The 23,723-nt window shown below is 40.1% G+C and overlaps 3 protein-coding genes across 4 annotated transcripts; 1 reads left to right on the top strand and 2 right to left on the bottom strand.

Annotated features, from left to right (window-relative positions):
• Positions 1–131: 131 nt before the first annotated feature.
• Positions 132–5,576, bottom strand: LOC145902347 (mediator of RNA polymerase II transcription subunit 15-like). 2 transcript variants are annotated; one of them, XM_082990278.1, is made up of 13 exons: positions 5,368–5,576; positions 5,102–5,192; positions 4,914–4,965; positions 4,597–4,854; positions 4,240–4,430; positions 4,044–4,090; positions 3,676–3,788; positions 3,380–3,513; positions 3,158–3,310; positions 2,035–2,177; positions 1,568–1,758; positions 1,029–1,205; positions 132–378 (listed from the first exon to the last, which is right to left on the bottom strand). In XM_082990278.1, the coding sequence occupies exons 1-13, from the start codon at positions 5,427–5,429 to the stop codon at positions 242–244; spliced, it is 1,749 nt and encodes a 582-aa protein (XP_082846404.1). In that variant the 5' UTR covers positions 5,430–5,576; the 3' UTR covers positions 132–241. The 2 variants fall into 2 exon arrangements, with proteins under 2 accessions (XP_082846404.1, XP_082846406.1); XM_082990280.1 differs by having other exon boundaries at positions 1,044–1,205.
• Positions 5,577–7,941: 2,365 nt separating this feature from the next.
• On the bottom strand, positions 7,942–10,065 carry LOC145902894 (uncharacterized). The gene has a single exon (XM_082990982.1). It carries the CDS (start codon positions 10,063–10,065, stop codon positions 7,942–7,944), a length of 2,124 nt encoding a protein of 707 aa, XP_082847108.1.
• A 10,940-nt stretch (positions 10,066–21,005) lies between these two features.
• On the top strand, positions 21,006–23,347 carry LOC145902027 (plexin-B2-like). The gene is made up of 8 exons (XM_082989864.1): positions 21,006–21,397; positions 21,466–21,660; positions 21,727–21,849; positions 21,906–22,006; positions 22,082–22,202; positions 22,277–22,463; positions 22,523–22,637; positions 23,117–23,347. Exons 1-8 carry the CDS (start codon positions 21,323–21,325, stop codon positions 23,292–23,294), a joined length of 1,095 nt encoding a protein of 364 aa, XP_082845990.1. The 5' UTR covers positions 21,006–21,322; the 3' UTR covers positions 23,295–23,347.
• The last annotated feature ends 376 nt before the right edge of the window (positions 23,348–23,723 follow it).

Genomic DNA, 23,723 nt, shown 5'->3' with positions numbered 1-23,723 from the left:
GTGTTCATGCATATATGAGCCTTGTTGTCGTGCAATGGTTAGACGTTTATGTTTGTCCAATAGATTTCAGACTCGTTTTTAATATATATTTGGTTGTTGCTTGAGATCAGAAAGCATTGTGCATGTACGTTTGTTTCGCAGTTTATTTGAAATAAAGTGGCTCCAAAGCAAGTTTACCCAACCAATAAACACAGTTTGGCAAATACGCAATACAAAAGAATGTACAAATCAACAAGAAAGTTCAGGTGGAGACTGCACATGCTTCCCTTACGCTTGTTTCCCAGGCAGTGATCATTGATGAAATCGTAACGTTGGAGTCTCCAACACGTTTCAAACGGGCGCTTACAATCGGTTCCAGTAATTTCTGTAGTGGTTTGCCTGCAAACAAACATTTCTTGCCCGGTATCACCAAAATCAGATAATTTGTGAAAGGCAAATTACATGGACACAAAAATGTTAAGTTTTAAGGCTACATGTCCTCTGTCAGAATATAATGACATAACAAAGCAATCAGAGAGGGGGTTAATTTTACAGTTAAGCGAGCACATACGCGCTGTTGCTAGGGTGAATATGAGCAAGTTTCGGGCAGTTTTAGTTGGGTTTTGGCGTTTTAAATCAGATAGTTACTTGGTGCTGGTTGTTGTAGTAAATTGAACAAAAAAGCAGCTCAAACTTCATGCTGCATTTCCAGAAAAATAAATCGTTTAAGGTGTGGTTTTATAGCCCTCTGGTTTTATTAAGATCCATCCATCATCTACTCATTCTGGTCAAAATTGGTCCCTTGGACATTATATTCGTAAAATATTATTAGATCCCTATATAAATCACAAGCCCCAACGGTTATTGGCACTTTAGCGGAACAGCTGGTAGTGTATTATTGCAGAGGACCTTGAAAACAGGATTTAATTGTAGGTCCTAAAAATAACTAGATATAGTTACGTTCACAGTTTTTGGGATATTAAGTTTATGGGCGGTCCAATTTGGTTTTAATATTTACCATTAAAATTTTTTTTAAATAATGAAAGTACCTGTGCACCCTTCACTTGGTTTCCAATCGTCAAGTTCGTCATCGGTTTTAAACTCATCTTCATCATCTAAAAATTGGTTGGTGTAAACTGGTTCCTGGATCCACTGGACACAGTCTTCTGGGTAGGAAGATGGAACCTCAAGACGCAGTGGGGGGACAGCTGGAAGCTTTGGATCGTCTGCAAGTTTGGGCAAAAATACTAAAATTTGTGCAAACTTAACCAAACACCTTACAAAGGAAAAATGAAAGCAATTTGATTGTTGGGCTATGAGCAAGAACTCTGCAACTCTTGCCTAAGGTTTTTTTGAAGAAACTTGTATATAAAAAGGGTGCCTACTGCCTAGGGTAGTAGAAGTTTTTGTATTTACTTCTTAATAATAGTGTGTCTATAATTGTTCTTGCAATTTATTTATTCACATCATTGCTTCGTTTGTTAACGAAGTAACAATAAAAGGTGAACAAGTGTATTTGGGACAATTTGTCTTTCCAAACCTTGTAAACTAGGCTTCCATTGTTTTTATAAAATAACAGCTTGCCAACCTAGTTCACACAGTATACGAACTGATCCATCATCAGTCTTGTGGGTTTCATCAAGTTTGACTTTGTACTTGGATTCAAGTCTGGCAATCTCGCCTTGTACAACATCTGGTACGAGTTGTTTCTTTCGTTTTGCTTTAATTTTTTGAACAGCCCGTTGAAGGCACTGTTTCTTGTTTGGAATGTAATCTGGTCTGTTCATACAAAAATGTTCTCCAAAAAAAACATGATCAAAGTTTGTTTAGGGGCAACAAAATACAAAAGAAATTGAAGGGAAAATGAAAAAGAATTACGATCGCATTAAACCACATTTACAAAAAAATATAATTAATGAACTAAGAGATTTTATTTTAATAAGCACAGAAACTGATTTCTTTGAAATTTTAAATAAAAGATCGCACTGAACCTGATCATCAACCACTCTTGTGAGTAGTTTTGGATTATTGTCAACCTTTTTTTAAAACACTTACGTTGTATATTCACCACAAATAGTTCTCATGGCAGGACCAAATGTTCTTTTGAGAGTATGATTAAGAACTGGTGAATTAGTTGCCATGGCAATGACATTTAAAAATGGTTGGCACATGTGCTGGTCAGGATTTCGAGGTAGTTGCTGAAAAATAAACACAAATTATTTTCTAATTCTATACAATTCACTGACATAAATTCAATCTGTGTTTAAGGGAATATATTGGCAATGATAACTGCTAAAGTAGCCAGTAAGCATTCTGCCACTATTACATTAGCTTGAGAGTGGTATCCTATGAACTGTGCTTTCGGCAATTTTGATTTTTCCACTGAATTAACACTAATTTAACTATATTGCAAATAAAGTAAAAATGGAACAAAATGGTAAGATAATTAATTTTAATGGCCCATTATGTCCAGAGTTTTTGTGGTTTGTCAATCGTGTAACAAGAGCTAGGATTTTGTAATCAAATGTTTTTATTACGACTAAACAATGACAATCTAAAAATTAGTAAGATTGACTATCTTTCAACCCTTAACTCACAGGCATTGATTTCTGCAAAAAAATCGAGGCCGGTCTGTGTCTGCTTTCCTGGATTTGCAACGTTTCAATTAATGATGTGTTGCTGTTACTGCCTCGTACAATGATATTGCATGACCTTGTGGCACATAAATTAATGTGCAGGATATTCCACCACCATTGTATAATGAGTCAATAGTTTGTCTTAAATTTTAACGTACTTTGAAAAACTGCAGTCCACAAGTTTCAACAAGAGTCAAAATTGGTTTACCTCCAAGTGGTACGCACACACAAAAAGGTTGGGAATCACTGCCATACGACCCCCAAACCCTAAGAACTATGACAACTATCCTGTTTGTCTTGCGTCACAAATGATTCAATTAATTTGTCCAAATCTGATGAACCCAGTTAGTGTTCGAAACGTTTACTAATGATTAACAGCATTTTAGCTTTGGCTTTCATTTTCAAAGTTATCAACTCCAAATATTTTGCACCTTTGTCCAAATCTAATCAGCAAAACTGCTGCATGTTCGGTTTACGGTCCCAACCTACTTTAGATGATTCAGTACATCACTAGTTAACAGTACATACTAAAAATGTCAAACCTTGGAGGGTTTTGCTCCTAACCAATTTTGAAGAACTTTTTCACATTTATCCAATGTGCACAGCTGTAATCTCATTCTTGGATTCATGAGGTTGTCACGAAGAGCTTTCATCTTCTTCATTTCTTGGCTATAATTTCCTTGATCTTCATTGAACTAATGGGATACAGTAAAGACTTTGTGTTCCCCAGCAACAAGAAATATTCCTCCAATGTGGAGTTTTACCTTATTGATCATTCTTGATAACGGTTCAATGTATTTTTGCAGATGTCTGAGTTTTTCCATATATTCTTTTTCATCCTCCTGCTGTTGGTTTTGAGGTTGGCTGCTGGTAGTTGGACTTGGTACAGCAAGCACGCCTTTTCAATGAAGAAAAGTTTATAGTTTAGGTACCCATCAAAGTACACACAATCAACACAAAATAATTTACAAGACACAAGATTATCACACATTGTTAACTGACAAAAATTGATTTTCAAATAACCAAGTCACATGCACAAATGTTAGCAAAATAGCCACACCTGTATATTCTCCTGGCGAATGAACAGTTTGTATGCTTCCTGGGGTTCTTAGACTAGGTGAAGTTGTTTGAACTTGTGGTGACTGGTGAGCAGGTGAAAGACTTGGAATTCCACTGAAAACAATCCAGACATTAACCCATATCAATTTGGCTAAATTTACAAACTCATTATTTCTCCAAATAAAAGCTTTATCTAATCAACACTGCAATTCTACAGGAGATATTATCCTGTTGAGAAACACTGCCTGCATCGACAACCCTTATTGTTTCACTGTTTTACATGCTGTTTGGCTTTTTAGTTTGTTATTATGACGGAGCAAAAAAAGATTGGTAATTGATGCAATTTGTAACCAACATGTTTCTAGTTACCTTGGCTGAGGAGTTCCAGTGTTATCTGGCATTGTTAAAACTGGTTGCTAAAATAAAAATATAATTAAGATTAATTTTTAAGATTAATATAATTTAGGCATAAAACACAACATTTGAAAATATATACACATTTATTAGGATTACCAAATCTACTACAACACACTTGGTTAAGAAGACACAAAAATATTGGCTTTACTTGGACACTCTGGGGTGGCGCTTGTCTCTTCTGAAACTGTTTAATTGGAAATTGACTACCAGGTGACTGGTGTGGCCAGCTTCTTTGGTAAGCATTTGTCATTCCAGTTTGTGGACTGGGGGTTGCATTACCTGGGTGAACTCTTGACATTGGGCTGCTGTTTGGGGTCATGTTGGGTCTGAGTTGCATAGCTAAACAGAAAAAAAATACAAATTCCTCATTTTGTTATGATTAGCATATTTTACATGACATTGCTTTAGTCTTATCCTGTTTTGAGCAAAATACAAAAAAAATCCTGAAACATTACTATACAAAATACTTGGATCTATTTAAACAAAAACAATATATATATGTCACCTTGGCCTGGTGACCCCTGAGAGAGAACATTGGTTGGCTGGTTTGGTTGTATTGGAGCAAACATGCCAGACATAGATGTGTTCATCATATTGCTACCCTGAGTTGCAAACATCTGGTTCATCGGTTGAGCTTGTTGCGGCATGGTCTGATTTTGAAACTGGGGTGGCTGAGCTTGTGGTGGCTGCATTTGTTGGGAAAATTGGGCTTGGTTGTGCATGTCCTGACTTGCCATATTGTTTGCTGCATTTTTTGTTGCACCTAAACACATAACAATGCTTGCAAATTATCACAAAATGGAATCATATGGTACTACATACCTTGCATCTGAATTCTTTGCAGCAACTGACGCACCATTTTGTAATAGTTCTCCTAAATATCATGGGTTATCATATTGATGTGTAAAAAACATATAACAACCCTAAATGACAGGAGGTATGTATTGCAACCATAAAGCAAACAATCACAAAAACTTGGCTCCAGAGTTTAATGTTGAGATTAGACTTACAACTGAATTTGACTTTTGATGTATTGTGTTCTCAAGTTGTTCTCCTTTACCAACAGCACCTGCAAATGCATACTTCTCAGCTGCTTCATTTCTGCAGACAAAAAATTATGTTATTTCAAACTGCATAATTTCTAATGACAAAAAATATGACATTTTTGGTTGAAATTTATTGTGGGCTTGAATAAACAGTACATTACCAAAGTAGTATACCACATTTATAAACAACCGTTCAACAACGTACAATTATGGATTTATCAAATACTTACATTTGGTTTCGTACGTTGATTCTAAGATTTTCGTTATTTAACTCCATACGGTTGGTGGCCATCTTGTAACAAATGATAATCTGGGGTCTGGTGTACTTTAAATTTAAACAACCAAACAAACATTTGGTCACATAGAAATTTCTTGAATATTCTCGTTTTCTAACAGCCCAGTTTTGAAACTGCAGAAAAACAACTTCAGTATCAGTGTGTTGTGTACCTAACGGTGCAACTGGAGCTTTTTAGAGAAGGGGATGTAACGTTACGGCTAACATAGGTAAGCGTCCAAGATCAGTAAACTGGACAAAATCAGTAACCTAAACACGTGACTGCAGCGGCAAACAGGGATGGGGTATATATTTTCATCCAAGAGGGGTAATTGAAATCATTTACTTTATACCTTGCACTGTGTCCACGATAGGTAACTTTGTTATACGTTAAGGTAGTCACGCTATACCTTGCACTATGTCCATGATGGGTAACTTTGTTAAACGTTGAACAATTAACGAACTTACCTATGATGGACATAGTGCAAGGTATAGCGTGACTACCCTAACGTTGAACAAAGCTACTTATTGCGTCACAATCCAAGGTATAAAGGGACTACCCTAACAATTAACGAACTTGCCTATGTTGGACATAGTGCAGTGTATAGCGTGACTACCTTAACGTTTAACAAACTTACCTATCATGGACATAGTGCAAGGTATAGCGTGACTACCTTAACGTTTAACAAACTTACCTATCATGGACATAGTGCAAGGTATAGCGTGACTACCCTAACGTTTAACAAACTTACCTATCATGGACATAGTGCAAGGTATAGCGTGACTACCCTAACAATTAACGAACTTACCTATGATGGACATAGTGCAATGTATAGCTTGACTACCTTAACGTTTAACAAACTTACCTATCATGGACACAGTGCAAGGTATAGCGTGACTACCTTAACGTTTAACAAACTTACCTATCATGGACACAGTGCAAGGTATAGCTTGACTACTCTTACGTTTAACAAACTTGCCTATCATGGACACAGTGCAAGGTATAGCGTGATTCCCGTAACAATTAATGAAGTTACCTATCGATGACGCAGTACAGGTTAAATGATTTCAATTACTCCCCTTGGATGAAAATATGTACCCCATCCCTGTTTGCCGCTGCAGTCACGTGTTTAGGTTACCGATTTTGTCCAGTTTACTGATCTTGGACGCTTACCTATGTTAGCCGTAACGTTACTTTTTTTTGACATTTATTTTACACAATTACGCTACCACAATACACATAAGAAGCAGAGCCAAAGGGAGCATAGCGAAAAGTTAAAAAAAACATGACAAATTACGTTGAGTACTTTAGACAGTATGCGACCATTTACTTTTATGCAAATATAAAGTATTTCTTTTTTTTGCTAGGTTAAATTCACAGTTACGTAGATTCTTCAAAAAAAGCACAAATTTCGTTAAGGTCGGGTTCGTTTCCGCGTATTTGCTACTGTAAATCACATATCTGGCGCATAACAACGCACAATTTATAAAAAGTTGACTTGGCAAATCAGAATGCATTCCAAAAAGTTTTTCTGCATCTGTTAAAATTAAATTTTGTCTTATTCTAGCACTTAAATATGAAATTACATCCTCCCAGTATACATTTACAATGGGGCATGAACAAAAAAGATGACACACAGTTTCCACTTGCTTTTTGCAGAAAACGCACATGTTACTAATTACTTTCCTAAAAGAATGTAGTTGTTTGTTGGTTGTTGGTTGTAACGGCATTGAGATTTAATTTAATTTGGAAGCTTCTTAATTTGGTTTCTATGGTTGATTTGTAGACGTTCTTGTAAACAAGTGGCCATGGGGTGTCTTCCCCTAACCTTTTGTCCCAGATGTCTTGTGCTTTTGGTTTAGAGGCTTTATTTTTCAGAATGGAATATATATCTTTTGTTTTGTTCAATGCATGTGTAACGTGCTTTTTCTAGCCGATCGGTAACGCTACACGTTGCACAGCGGTTCAGCACAAAATGTCTCGAAACGCGCTCCTAGCTTCCCAGGTAGTCACCAAGTACAGGACACAAAACACAGTTGTATTCAATGTGAAATGAATGACGGGCGCAAAGTCACGGCGCCGGAACGGGAGCGGTTTCTAGTAAAGAAACGCAATTGTACAATCAATACGTAAACAAATTTACACTATAGCAAAATCAATTGCACTCACCGAACTGTTTTGCGACCGATCTTATTCAGAGAATTGTCCGTCGTGACAACACATTTTCAGTAGCATTATTATAATCCAGTAAAGTTTCAATTGCTGCAAGGCACAGTAAACAAACTATTTCGCAGTTTTGCTTATTCAAATAGAATCATTATTATTAAAGATACCACAATAACTGGTAACACAACTAGCCAAGAAAAAACACAACCATGCGGTCTGCACGCGCACGGCTACTGCGCAGCCTTTGTGACGCAATAACGGAAGTTGTGCCAAACATAGAAAACGTAATGGAAAGAACTAACGAAATCGGGTTCGGGAATCTACATCCTCCCCCCCAAAATTGGGCATTGTACCAATTTTACATCAACACAAAGATTCACAAACAGTTTTCAGTTCAGTCTCATCCTGTGCGGCAGGGATTAACACGCAGAGTTTAGTGATGGGTCTCCTGAGGACGCCGCCGGCCGTCTTCACTTCAACGATCCTCACCACCTGGTGTTTGTCATGGAATAGTTCGGTAACTCTACCGAGAGGCCATCGACATCGTGGAGCAGAATCATCGACGAGTAGCACAACATCACCTTTGGAAAAGTTACTTTTTCGGGTGTGCCATTTTTGTCTGGAGATGATTGTCCGGGGGTACTCCCTCAGCCATCGTTGCCAAAACTCATCGGCAACATGTTGAACCAGGCGGTATCGGCGTCTGGCGTAGCAATCGCTCGGGTAGGTAATCGTCGGCGGCAGTCCCACAGATGGGTTAATTCGTAATAGGTGGTTTGGCGTCAAGGGCATGTCCTCACCGACATCCAGGGGGACTTCAGTTAGTGGTCGTGAATTTACGATGTTCTCCACTTCCAACAGCAACGTGTGTAGGGCGTCATCGTCTAGTTTTCCCTCAGGATAAATCGCCATCATAATTCTTCGGACGGTTCTGATCATCCGTTCCCACACTCCACCCATGTGGCTTGCTCCTGGTGGGTTGAACGACCACTTCACCTTCCGCTGGCGCAGGTAGTCGCAGATCTGATTTTGGTTCCATTTCTCCACGTCTTCCTTCATAACGCGGTTTGCTCCGACGAAATTGGTTCCATTATCCGAGTAAATGTGTGATATTGGACCACGTCGTGCAAGAAATCGCCTCAAGACGTTCAAAAAGGCGTCTGTAGTTAGGTCGGCAGCAACTTCTAGATGAACAGCGCGTGTCGTCATACACGTAAACAGACATCCGTACCTTTTAATTTCGCATCTGCGTTGTCTGATCAGCAAAGGTCCGAAATAGTCCACACCGACGTGTGAGAATGGTGGTTCGTCAACCTGCAATCTGGACGGAGGCAGGTCAGCCATCAGCTGCTGACCTGGCCTAGCATTTCTTCGTCGGCAAAACAAGCAATGGCGCATAACCCGACGAACAGTCGCTCGGGCGTTCACTATCCAGTAGCGCTGGCACAACAAACTCAATGTGTAGTTGATACCAGAATGCCCCGCACCTTGGGCGTGAATTTCTTGGGCAATTAATTCCGTTAGGCGACAATCATTGGGCAGAATCGCCGGATGCCTTGTTTCGTAGCACAACCTCGCGTTGTCGAGTCTGCCGCCAACACGAAGTATGTCGTCCTTCAATATAGGGTCGAGCCTATAGAGCGCAGATTTTGGCAGCAGTTTACCCGTTGGTAGCGATGCAAGCCAGTCAGCAAAGTGCTGACGCTGCACAAACTTGACAAGTTCTGACTCAGCAATTATTAATTCGTCAACGGATATAGGCGAGTGTGACACGGTCACCTCTTTCTTTTTCGCTTTACAGTACAAGTAGCGTTTAAACCTGAGCAACCATGCAGTTGCCAGCTTCAAACGATGTAGTGACGAAAAATAGCCAATCAAACGATCAGTGCCTTTTTCTTCGAGCGTTGTGAGGAAAACATCCGCCTTGATTCTTTCCAAGTCAAAGCTTTTGTAGACCTCAGCAGTAGTTGGTTTCTTAGTAAATCGATTTGGCCACTGGTCGGGTGTCTTTCGCAGAAACTCAGGTCCGGTTAACCACATTCCACTGCACAGTGCATTGGCAGTGACACCGCGAGACGCTGCATCAGCCGGGTTCTCGTCGGTTGGTACGTGCATCCAATCATGGACACATGAGTGATTCAAAATCTGTGTAATTCGATTTCGCGAAAATATAGGAAAGTTCTTGCTGTCGGCGTGCAAACTCTGCAGCACAATGGATGAGTCTGTCCAAAACAGACAAGGACAGTCTTCTAAATCAAGTTCCTCCTTCACTGTTCGTGACATTTTCACTGCATCCAAAGCAGCCTCCAGTTCCAGTCGTGGTATGGTTTGCCTTCCTGAACCGGAAAGCAGTGATTTGCCCATCACCAGCGAGCACGTAACGTTCGAGCGGTCATCTACTGACCTCAGGTAACAAGCACAACCTCGTGCTTCTGACGAAGCGTCAGCAAAAACATGTAACTGTACTTTGGACGCATTGGTGGTCATTCGATAAAAACGAGGTATTCTTACCTCACAAAGCTCACAGAGGCTTTCTCGCCATTTTCGCCACCTGGCTTGATCCGTGGTCGGCACGACATCGTCCCATCCAATCTTCTGTTAACACACCCCCCTGTAGATCAATCGAGCTTCTAGGACCACGGGTGCAACGAATCCAAGGGGGTCAAACAAGGAGTTTGTCACAGAGAGCATTCCACGTCGCGTGATCGGTTTGTCCGGCAGGACGACATTAAATCCAAATTCGTCCTCTGGAAGACGCCAGCTGATTCCCAGAACACGTTCCTGTACCTCTCCGCCAAGCGGAATGTTCTGGATTGATTTGGACCTTTCCTCATTAGGAACAGAGGTCGTCACAGCGTCACTCGATGACAACCATTTTGTCAGCCTGAAACCTCCCATGGACAGCAAACTTCTTAATTTTTCCACCATTTTCATTCCCATTGCTTCTGTGGGGATTGATAATAAACAATCGTCCACATAAAAGTTTTTTCTCACGACCTCGGTGACACGAGGATCAAAAAACTTCCCAAATTCACGTGCAGTTTCACGTAGGCAGAATGTGGCGCAGCTTGGGGACGACTTTGCGCCAAATAAATGAACAGTCATTCGGTGCGGCACAGGGTCCTTTAGTGTGTCGCCTCCTGGCCACCACAGGAATCTGAAGGCGTCACGATCCTGCTGTGTGACGCGTACTTGGTGGAACATGGTTTCTATGTCCGCAACCAAAGCCACGGCTTCTTTGCGGAATCTCAAAAGCACTCCAACCAACGAGTTTATCAAGTCTGGTCCTTTCATCAAGTGATCGTTTATAGAGTTACCGTCGCACTTTGCGGCACAGTCAAAAACGATCCGAAGCTTTTCCGGCTTCTTTGGGTTGACCACGGGATGGTGAGGAAGGTACCACTTCCGACCGTCAGTACTAATTTCTTCTTCTGGTACCCGTTCGGCATAACCCTTATCCAGAAGGATTTGCATCTGCTGTACATACCTTTGACTTAAACTTGCATCATGCGACAAACGCTTCTTAAGACCAGACAGTCGTTTCTGTGCCAATTTCAAAGTGTTGGGAAGAATATCTGCCGAATTTCGCCACAACAGTGGCAGCTGGTAATGTCCATCTTTGTGTTCCACTTGCTTGGTCATGATGTCATATGCAATGACGTCCTCCGCTGAAAACTTCAATCCAAACTCCATTGCTTCCCTGTTGCTCCGGAGCCACTGTAGGAAGGATTCAGCATCCCCCAAATCACCACTTCGCATGGGGTAAGTTTCACCATCATCGGTCACGATGACGTCATCGATGTTATCAAAGGGATTGAAACGTTCAATTCCCTGCAACAGAAAACTACAGCCCCTGGGGGTTTTCTGTGGAGCATAACCTCTTAGCAACCAACCCAGAGGCGTTTTGACAGCGTCCGGGTACTCCGGATCAGGAGAGAACCGACTCTCCAAACATCGATGAACTAAGTAGTTGTCTGTACCAATAAGTAATGTGACAGACCCACCTTTGATTTGCGGTAAATGCACTCCCTGCAGATGCTTGGGACGAACAGATGTTCCAAACTTTGGGACATGCTCAGGCGGAACAGGTATTTCGTCAAGTAGCGTCACTTCCGGTAAATTGAACTCCTCTCCTCCCATCAGGGTTTGAGGATGACGTATAGTGCCTCAGCTTTTCATTGACACTCGGCGTGCAATGTTGCAGCAAGTACGTAAGTCTTAAATCATCACAGTCCAATCTGCTAGCAATATGAATTTTGTATCGATTTGCAAATGACCAATAGTCCATAGGGTCCCCATCTAACTTTGTTATTTGTGGTTTTGGCAGAAAACGTTCACCAACCTCCGTATAATGTGGTCTAAATTGTGTCGTAGAGGTATGTCCGTTATGTGGCGAGTAAATATTATCACGTGGTACCTTTTGGCGACTAGGACGTTCGAATTCCTTGAACTTTATTTCATTTGGTTTAGGATCTTCGATCACTAATTCTTCAGGAACCTTGGGACACACTGTGTCTTTTCGGGGTTCGTATTTTAACGAACAAACACTCCCAACTTCTTCCCATGCGTTCAGTTCGGCTTCTGCTAATTCTAACTTCCGTTGAGATTCGCGATCAGCGATTTCAGCTTCCAATTTTCTTTTATCTAGTTCTCGTTCAAGAGTGAACTCGGCTTGTTTTAATTCCTCTTCTTTTCGTTCTTCATCTTGCTTGCGTGCTAAACGAGCAAGATTTAGCTTCACACGACTTTCCTTTAACTTAATACTGTATGTCGAGCTCCTAGAAGATCTTACGCTCCCAGTGTGAATAGTGGATTCACATGGTTTCGACGTTCTACTTGCGGGCGGTGAACGGCTACCAGCTTCGGAGACAGGCACCGGTGTTGAAATGTCTCGCAGCCACTGCCTGACGCGAGTGTCAAATTCGTTCTTGCCTCGAACACAATCCCTTTTTCGAGACACGCTTCCCGGCATTGTGGCCTCATCAGACATATCTTCACACAGGTTCATAACCTCGGTGTAGCTTGCTTCTACGGCAAGCAACGCTTCTTGCAGTTTTTCCTTTTCGCGGTTGAGCATCACCCTCTCAGCATCGAGGTAGTCATCTTGTAACTGTTTTAATGCACAGCCAAGCCGTTTTCTCTTCTTCTTTGTCAGGACAGGCATGTTGTGACGTCACAAACGGTTGTAACAATGACAGTTCGAAACTTGTATGTAACGTGCTTTTTCTAGCCGATCGGTAACGCTACACGTTGCACAGCGGTTCAGCACAAAATGTCTCGAAACGCGCTCCTAGCTTCCCAGGTAGTCACCAAGTACAGGACACAAAACACAGTTGTATTCAATGTGAAATGAATGACGGGCGCAAAGTCACGGCGCCGGAACGGGAGCGGTTTCTAGTAAAGAAACGCAATTGTACAATCAATACGTAAACAAATTTACACTATAGCAAAATCAATTGCACTCACCGAACTGTTTTGCGACCGATCTTATTCAGAGAATTGTCCGTCGTGACAACACATTTTCAGTAGCATTATTATAATCCAGTAAAGTTTCAATTGCTGCAAGGCACAGTAAACAAACTATTTCGCAGTTTTGCTTATTCAAATAGAATCATTATTATTAAAGATACCACAATAACTGGTAACACAACTAGCCAAGAAAAAACACAACCATGCGGTCTGCACGCGCACGGCTACTGCGCAGCCTTTGTGACGCAATAACGGAAGTTGTGCCAAACATAGAAAACGTAATGGAAAGAACTAACGAAATCGGGTTTGGGAATCTACAGCATGCAACGTCTGAATTAAAGTTTTGACAATGGAATTGTGCGGTGGGACACACTCCATATCCCACTCGGGGGGAAATTTTGAGACAAGCTTGATAAATTCCACGAAATCCTTATTATTGGGCGTTAAGCCGTAATTTTTTGCAATCGTATCATATGCAAGATACTCTCCGTTTGTGTTAAGTATGTCTATTTGAAATAAAATTCCCGCTTTAATACATGCATTCATGAACCCGGGTTTTGCGTGGTATTTAACTTTGGCATTGAACCATAATGGACGATTGTTCTGTTGTAAGCCTAGCGTTGTAAAGAGGTTTTTGCAAGCTCCTACGGTGGCTCGTAGGGAACGTAGGGGTAAAATTCGCTTTAACCGTGAAGACTCAACTTTTGCATTTCCATTTAAAATTGCCTCCAACCAATTTTCGTTGCAAAGCGGCTTTTCTATCACCTTCCAAGTTTCATTAATCTTGTCGTCATGGAGTTTTCTAAACCATTTTAAGTTTAGTGCAAGGAGGTAGTTTTCAACATCGATTACGCCGAGGCCGCCTTCGTCTACATCCAAACATATTGTCTCTCTTAACTCTTTCCCACTTCGACCCCCAAAGAAATTTAAATATTGGTCGCTTGATTTTTGAAATAAGATCGTTGGTTAAGATTATCGGTAATACACTGAATTTATACGTTAAAATTGGAATTACCAGAGATTTAATAATTGTTGTCTTTCCGAGTAGTGTCAAGCTTCTTGACGACCAGAGATTTAATACCACTTGGATTTGTTTAAGAGTGGGATTAAAGTTCCTGTTTACCATAACATTGTTGTCATTTGTTTTGATTGGTATTTCTACCCCAAGATATTTTATTACATTCTCGGGCCATGACAATCCTTCATTTTCCATAGGTTTGACACGTTCATTTCTTTTTGAACCTATGAAAAAGGCGACGGACTTATTCATGTTTAATTTGCACCCTGACAATTCTCCAAACTCTTCTATTACTTTAAATACCTTATGAAAGTCGTCCTCATCTCCCTTTAAAAAAACGATCGTATCATCTGCAAACATTGAGATTTTAAATTCGTGTTGATTGATTGGAATGCCTTGAAAGTTGGCCTTTTTAAGTGCGCTCGCAAGACATTCTATGCATAAAACAAAAAGGGTAGGAGAAAGTGGATCTCCTTGCCTTACACCTCGTTTTATTGTGAATTCCGGCGACAAGTGGTTGTTGTTTACTATAATACCGGTCGGTTTCCTGTAAAGGCATTTGATCCAGGATAAAATTTTATTGCCAAACCCAAATATTTTGAGCACCTCGTAGATGAAGTCCCAGCTTATGGTATTAAATGCCTTGTATATGTCCAAGGACAGTATCGCACCAGGGATATTACGAAAATCTGCGAAATCGATTACGTCGAACAAAAGGCGAATGTTCGTACCAATATATCTACCAGGTATAAAACCGTTTTGACTGGGAGAAATTAGTTGGTTCAAAACCGATTTTAATCGCGTATTTATGACTTTGGAGGCAATTTTATAATCTACGTTCAGTAGTGTTATCGGCCTGTAACTTGCCGGTAGGAGAGAGTCTTTTCCAGGTTTTGGTATTAATGTTACCACCCCCTGCACTTGCGTGTTAGAGAGCGCTCCAGTTGCCGTTGTATATTTCCAAGCTGCCATAAACATGTTTTTCAAGTTACTCCAAAAGGTTAAATAAAATTCTGCAGGAAAACCATCTAATCCGGGAGATTTATTTTTTGCCATTTGCATAAGCGCCATGTAAAACTCTTTTTCCGTAATTTCTGCATCTAATTCGATGGCTTGTTCATTTGTTAATTTTGGTAGATCAAGGTTTGCTAATTTACCAGCGGTGGCACTACTATCCAGATTGTTTGGGTTTTGTTTGTATAGCTCTTCGTAAAAATTAACAAGATCAGACAAGATAAGCTTCTGGTCTGTTATAATCCCGTTTCCCGACCTTAATTTATCGATGGTTTTCTTTTGGTTGTGCCGTTTCTCTAAGTTTAAAAAGTATTTAGTATTTTTTTCCCCGTCTTCGGCCCAACGTGCTCTGCTTCTGACGATGGCGCTTTTAGTTTGGCGCACAAGAAATTCGTTTAATTTGTCCTTAAGTTGCGCTAACTCGGTTAGTAAACGTTCGTCTTCCCCCTTTTTAGTTAAAGTATCTTGCACTTTTTTCATACGATTTTCGAATTCATGTAGGGTTGCTAATCTGTTTCTTTTAGCGTTTGAGGCGTAACGAATTGTTTCCCCCCTAATCACGGCTTTTAGTGTGTCCCACCTTGTATGTGGATTTGTATCATTTGGTGGATTTTCGCTTTCGAAGTTGGTGACTACTTTAACTATTTTCTCTCTATAGTTGGTATCATCGAGCAGGGATACATTGAGCTTCCAGTATCCTCTTCCGCGGGACGGAGGGTTGGTATCAAGTTGTAACGTTATCATACAATGGTCTGACAATATTCCCGGGTCGATATCGGCATTTGTAACATTAGAAGTGAGTTGTTTATCTAACAAAAAGAAATCAATACGTGCGGCGGCGTATGGATTTTTCTGAAATCTCGAGTATTTCTGCAGATTTGGATTTTTTTGTCGAAATATATCTTGCAAGTTTCCTAGATTTGCATATTGCTCTAACTTTTTCTTCGCATTCCGGTTAGCATGTTTATCGGTACCCGATTTGTCGAGATTGTCGTTCAATACTAAGTTAAAATCTCCGCCTAAAATGACATGGGCATTTGAGAAATTGTTTAGTGATGAAAACAAGTTATCTATAAATTCCGGTTCGTCCCTGTTTGGTCCGTAGACATTGACAAGGACCAGTTCAATAGCATTGATTGACATTTCAACCATTATGTATCGGCCATCTTGGTCTACTCGAACGTTATTTGTATGTTGCGAAGTTGACTTGTCTAGTAGAATTCCAACGCCTCTACTGTTATTGCTTTTCGGCCCCTCCGGGCTTCTCAGACTTCTCTTTTTGCTATTACCTTTAAGAGGAGTACTTGCTTGCCTTTCTCTTTCATGTTGCTTGAAGGTACCTCCTGTGGAGTTCTCTGGAGCCTCGTCGTCAGTTGCTGCGTGTTTTGCAGCCCTCTTATCAGTTGGGTCTCTGTTATCAGACTTTTTGGTTTTTGCGGCGTTTCGGTGTGGTGTTTGGTTATTTTGTATTTGTGCACCTAAATCTGGGAAATCCTGTTTTCTAGTTGGACAGTTTGCTTGTTTGTGTCCTTTTCCTCCACAATACTTGCAGGTAAAAATTTGCCCATGATAGGTAACATAAAATTCGAAATTGTCAATTCTAATGTAGCTTGGTATCGGGTTTTCTTCTACTTCGTTTAAATTCATTTGGACCACTCTCATTCCGGTCAAGAGCCCTTCTTTATCTTTTCTATGGGTAATTCTTTGGACCTTTCCATATTTCTTTGTTAGTTCGTCGACTAGGTATTCGTTAGGAAATGGAATAGGCACCCATCCGATCGCAACATTAATTTTGTCGCTTTCATACAGTCGGACATATTTAATATCTTCGTTATCAACCAGTATGCCATAAAGCTCAATAACATTTTCTCTGCTTGTACATGTAATGTCTAGGTTGTTTCCTCGCATGTCAGCTATACCAACCAATTTTTTAACCGAGTAGTTCACGCTCTTCAGGAAAGTAAGTAACTCATCTCTTTTTTGGAATTTCTCAGAACGCATAGATAAACAGTTTGGCCTTTTAAAACTTGCCGCTTTCTTGTTTACTGCCTGCGCAAAACTTGTCTTGTCTGTCATCTTCGCTCCTGCTCGCGCGAGCGTCAGACCTAGAATGAGCCGTAACGTTACAGCCCTATATGGCTTTTTAAGTCCAACAACCACTCCCACTAGTGGCAGCCTTTCTTTCCTTGGTACAACCAATTGGTGACGTATCTATGTCTTTTATTTCTTTGGCCCATTATACAAACGACACGCTGACAATTAACATCTTTATACCAATGGTTGACGGAAATGTAATTACTAGTCTCGATAATATACTCAATAAACTTTTTAGCTCTTGATAATCACCTTTATGAGAAACCCGTAAAATCTCAAATAAGACAAGCTTTCTCTGCCCAAAACTGCCTGCGAACAAGCCAGAACAGAAGCGAAATTCTTCAAAACAAATCGCCAGGTCTAGCCGGTTTTCCAGCGAATTGTACACAGGGGTTGTGTGCCAAAATTAGGGCGATATAAAAATCAAGGCAGAAAGCTGTGGCCAACATCACTGTGGTGAACTAACTGAGTTACGAAAATGCCCGCTTTTGTGGAATATTAGCTTTAGCTTTCCTGCATGCGTGAAGGTTCATGGTTGAAAGGGTGGAATTTTAACGTCAAAGACGTCAAGGCTAATTACCCTGATTCCTAAACCTGGGAAAAACCTTCTGTAGATCAAAAACTCTCGCCGGATAACATCGTTAAACGTGGACTACGAAATCGCCCCAAAAGTTGTCAATGCAAATCCATATTTTTCACCAAACTCCATCTAAAAGAGACATTAACATTATATTTTTTGCTTTGTTATTATGGTTTATATATCCCAGGAATAAAACATGAGCACGACTTTCGAAAAAAAATTTCTTACACAACAAATTTTTAGCGATCACACGATTTTTCTGCGAGTTGGATACTAAAAACAATTGCATTTTGTCCCATTTGTTCGGAAAATATTTAGGGGAGCACACGACCCAACATGTGTAAGTGTTTAAATATTCGTTTGTTTATACAGTTTCGAATTTGATACTCGTTTGTGTATGCCTTGTTGCATGTGCTCAGCGCTCGCTCCGATTAAATGCATAACACCTGTTTGCAGGTTTTTCGAATCAAATTCGAAACTGTGTATCTTTGATGTCATGTGGAGAATGCTTGTCTTCACAAGATCCCTTTTGCGGTTCATGCATACATCAGAGCTTGTGAGTAAACGGTTTTGGTTTAAAACGTATTTCATTTTAATTTGTACATAAATTGTTGTTATCGTTAAAGGCGAACGTCGAAACAAATTTGCAACATCAGCCAATGGTTGAGTACGGATGTAAATTATTCTTATTATTTTTCGGTATCAACTTTCCAATCCAAGCAAATACAACACACACTTAATCAGAAACGATTTTATGGTGTTACAATGTAATATTTGCAACAAGAGTCTTGACAAGGGATGGTGTCTCAGTTATTTGCATGTGCCATTTATTATAGTGTTGCCGTACATTAGGATTTTTCCTGACATGTGCGAAATTTTAGTGTTTATTTCTGCGTCGGGAAAAAATGGCAAAAACTGTTCATATATCCAAAATATTGAACATTACACATCTTATATATAGCATTATGGAGCCGATAGTATGACTTATGTGAGCTGCAGACAGGGCCATTGTTTCGACCTATAAGGTCTCATCCGTGCAGCTTGGTGTGAATATTGGAATAGAATCTAGCCGGCCAGGTCAGAACAGTGGTCATAGGTCTTGCAGGTCACCGAATTAAACATCTATAAAGACACGAGTCAGTAATTTCCCAATATAACTAAAGAATTCTCTTATATTACGCACTTGCGACACTAAAGACTCCCAAAAAATTCATCGTCAAGATGCCCAAAAAAATCGGTGTTTATTGTTGAAATTCCATGCAGTAGTTTTTCACATTTTTTGAAAGAAAGTCATCCATAAGTCGTTTCTTTGGTTGCATTTTTGCCCCAGGGTATACTCTAACCCCATACTTAACATAACTTTAGATTATAAGTATATGCTTTTCGAAACAAAATCTTCACTGAAGTACCACGACCTAGTCCTGTCGCAAATTTTCACATTTCATACTCATCAATAAAGAGAAATATAAAGCTTATTACGCAATAGTTCATGTGGTATGTCAGGCAAAAGGGGAAATGGGCACAACATCTTTCCTGTCAACGTTCCAAAATGCAACGGCGGGCACGAAATCAAGTTACTACTCTCCCTGTTCAATCACGATTTACTCACTTGAACGTTCATGTAATGAGTCCTTTACGCGTAGTCTGATTTTGGAACCGAAGCGGATAGGCTTGTGATGGCTGCATTTATTGGAAAAACTGGCTTGGTTGTGTATATCCTGTCCTGACATGTTGTTTTCTGCATTTGTTTTTGCACCTGAACATAATACATACAAATTATTGTGCTTGCAAATCATCACACCATTAACGGAAACATTGATTTTTAGCAGCAAATGGCACAGCAATTTGTAATCTCTTTTCTGAACATTATGGTTACATCATTTTATACCAAGAAAGATCTGTCACAACTTAACATTACATTATAAGAGTGGATACCACACCAAACAAACCAATCTTCCAACGTCTGAGGGTTGGACTAGAGTTTACAGTTTCTTGTTTCTAAAACCTAGCAAGAATTCCAATAAGGTTTTTAAGATGTACGGGTCAGGCGGGACCGAAGCTGTTGCCACCAATTACAATAAATTCTCTTTTCAATCCGTAACTTTTAAAGTGTACAGCGACAGTAGTTACATGTTATACTACCGCTTGGTGTCGTAACAGAATTTTGGAAAAATTTCTCTTCGACAGAGATGTTGCCTTTTTCTCAGCCAACCGATCATAACAAGCAAGTCTCAGTAGGTTACTTGTTTCTCTGGCGAGCTGGCGTTATTTAACAGTTCTATTTTGTTATATTTGTTCAGGAAGGTTTTGTGATAAGGGAGCACATGAATTTGAAATCCTGTACTCATAATCAAGTTCAGCATGGTAGTATGGCTTCTACATTAACAGGCGTGCTGTGCTGGTGTGGTCTCTTGTGTTTATGCCTTGTTGTACGCGCCCAGCGCTTAAGAACCGACTTGGCAGCAGATATCATCAACTTGCGACATGTGTATACCAATGGAAACATCACGTTATGCAGTGGTATGTTGCCGGCAGCAAAACTTGTTGACATATGACATTTTTTACTTTTACTTTCTGAAATAAAGGTCGCGTTTTTTCGGTTTGCAGAAACATCAATACCATCTTCACAAACCATAGTTGTAAATAATGGGACAATCTACGTTGGAACTACAAATGTTATTCTACAGATTTCTTCCCGTGAGTTTGGCTTAAAGTCTGTGTTTCATACAGGACCTGGAAACGACAGTATCCATTGCAATGGCCCATTCTTTTGCCCACAACAACCATGCAGTCAGACTCCCTTTTGTGTCGATAACTACAACAAAGTTCTGGTTACCGACAGAGCCAAAGTGGTAGCATGTGGAACAGCCTATCGCACCTGTGATTTGCTGAAATCGCAAGACATGTTGCAAACTTTTTTAAACCCCAACGATCTGAAATGTGGAACTCCTGCAAATTCCATTCTTTCTGTTCGCAATCCAAATGTTCCCTTGGTCGCTGCGATAAGTGAAAGCGAAGGCAACAGAGACTTGTTGTACTTGGGAACAGCCGAAATGCGACCAGGCTGCGCAAAAACAATTGGTGACAACTACGTGGATGCCGAATGCTTATTAACATCGATCAAAACTTACCATTTTCCTACTGGAGGGAAATATCCAAAGAATCATTTCAGTTTGGTCGACGATTCTAAAAAGTACATAAAGTACGGCCAGGCGAACAAAGTATCATTCGTATACATGTGGTCTACCGCTGACCACTTGTTTACAATTCGAAAATCGGTGTCAGGTACCCCACTTGCAAGAATCTCTCGAACATGTCACGAAATTTTCCGAAATGTTTCGAGCGCTCCAAGCTACGGTCCTCATTCGTATGTTGAGTCGGAAATTACTTGTCGTGTTAATGGAGTTACATTTACAAACGTTACTGCGGCACAATACAGCCAAGGAAAGCTTTTCGTTCTGTTTTCAAACGCAACAATCAACCAACATGCTGTGTGTGCGATAAAGCTCTCTGATATAAATGTTCATCTTGATGGTGCCCGCAGTTTCTGCTTTCGCAATGACAACAATATGACTGCAGAACTTATTGATAAAGACGGAAAAAGCAAGCATTGCACCCCTTTGTCGAACACCGAAACGTCATCGGTTGGTTGCATGTTTCGTATAATAGTCACTTTTCTTTAATCAAAGTGATTTAGTTCTATGTTTTTTAGATCGAATGTACTTTTCCAAAGGATTACTTAAGCCATTTGGCGATTGCTGGAGTTCGTTCACTTATTCCGACGAGAATGAGTGACTTTATTTTATTTGATGACCCGAAGTATGGTGATTTGTCTGCGTTCGTGGTTACGAAAAGTTCAAACAAAACTGTTGCATTTGTTGGATCAAACCAGGGCTTGATTTTCAAGGTAATTTTGTATTTCGTTATTATAAAGAATCATGTGAATCTTTACTATCAAATTTATAATATTAAGGCCAACAACCGCGGAGGGAAGACAGTAGTTTCCGAAACAATCCCCGTTTCTGCTCAGCCCATTTTAAAAGATTTGCGGACTGATGAAAATGGTCAGTTTGTTTTGGGCATAACACCGATGGAGGTAGAAGTTATAATTTCTCTGTAGATTCCGTGTAAAGAAACTTTACCTTTTTGCAGGTTTTTCGAATAAAATTCGAAAACTGTGTATCGTTGATGTCATGTGGAGAATGCTTGTCTTCACAAGATCCCTTTTGCGGTTGGTGCATACATCAGAGCTTGTGAGTACACGGTTTAGGTTATATACGTATTTTATGTTCTTTAGTGCGTTAAGCGTGCGTAAATTATTGTTAAAGGTGTACATCGAAACAAATGTGCAATATCGGTCAATGGCTGAGCACGGATTTAAAACAGTCCTTTTGTCCTTCGGTATCAACTATCCAACCCAAGCAAATACAAATACACACTCCATCAGAGGTTGGATTTACTTCTACAATGTAAAAATTTGTAACAACAGCTTTGCTTTGTCCTCATTTCATATTATGCTGCAGATAAACCTGGTTTTCGAAGGGACTGGATTGGTTTCACAACCTCATCCGTATTCGTGTCGCTTTACGGGAAATGACGCGGGCCACGATGTCTTTAACTATTCATCATCAGTCACCAACTTTCCGACCAAACCAAGCTGCACTTTCAACCCATCATCTTTTTCCGCACTGGTCGCAAATCACAATGAAGGTAGATTGTAACCAAAATATATCTTGTTCATTAAATCATTTTGTTCATTTCTCGTTCAGATCACGTCAACGTCACATTAACAATTGAATACCAGGGCAGAATAACGGCTGAATCCAAACGTCAGTTAATTGTGTACGATTGTCAGTTAGTTCCAAGAATAAACAACCAGTCCATGTAAGGATGAGTTTATTTCTTAACATTTACATATACATAGTCGTTTATCTCAATTTGTGAGACGGTATTAACCTAATGACACTTTGTAAGTAAGTGGGAAGAAATGGCAAAAACTATTGAAATGTCAGAAATATTGAACATTAAACATCTTATATATAGCATGATGGAGCCGATAGTATGACTTCTGTAAGCTGCAGACAGGGCCATTGTTTCGACCTGTAAGGTCTCATCCGTGCAGCTTGGTGTGAATATTGTAATAGAATCTTGCCGGCCAGGTCGGAACAGTGGCCATAGGTTTTGTGGGTCACATAATAACAAATCTTTTAAAGACATGTATCTGTAAATGCCAAAAATAACTAAAGAATTATCTTAATATACCGTACTTGCGACGTTGGAGACCCCCAAAAAATTCCTCATCAAGATGCCCAAACAATTTGGTCTTAAAAATTTGCACAAAGTCACTTTGATTTATGTTGTAGGAATTCGTCGTGTCAAACAAGCCAGTGGAACTGTACGTGGTGCATTCACAGCAAGACTTGCATGAGCGCGGAGTGCATCAATGGTTCTCCTCCATGGGTGCCTGACTCAATAATCTTTGTGGTTTTGTCGGTGTTTGTGTTTATTTATTCACATGTTTATTGTTGTAACTCCATGTAGCAGTTTTTCGCATTTTTTAAAAGAAAGTCGTTTCTGTGGTTGTCATTTTTGCCCCGCAGGTTAAAGTCTAACCCCATACTTAACATAACTTTAGATTATAAGTATCTGCTTTTCGAAAGAAAATCTCCACTGAAGTACCACGACCTTGTCCTGTCGCAATTAAACCTATCACATTTCATATCCATCAATAAAGAGAAATATAAAGCTTATTACGCAATAGTTCATGTAGTATGTCAGACAAAAGGGGAAATGGGCACAAAAAACATATTTCCTGTCAACGTTCCAAAATGCAACGGCGGGCACGAAATCAAGTTACTATACTCTCCCTGTTCAATCACGACTTACTCACTTAAAACGTTCGTGTAATGAGTCCTTTACACGTAGTCTGATTTTGGAACCGAAGCGGATAGGCTTGTGACGGCTGGATTT

The sequence above is a fragment of the Ascidia mentula genome, chromosome 5, assembly GCF_947561715.1.
Source record: "Ascidia mentula chromosome 5, kaAscMent1.1, whole genome shotgun sequence".
NCBI classification, from domain to species: Eukaryota; Metazoa; Chordata; class Ascidiacea; order Phlebobranchia; family Ascidiidae; genus Ascidia; species Ascidia mentula.
Note: the sequence above shows the minus strand (reverse complement) of the source record. Positions and strands in the feature narration are given on the sequence as shown.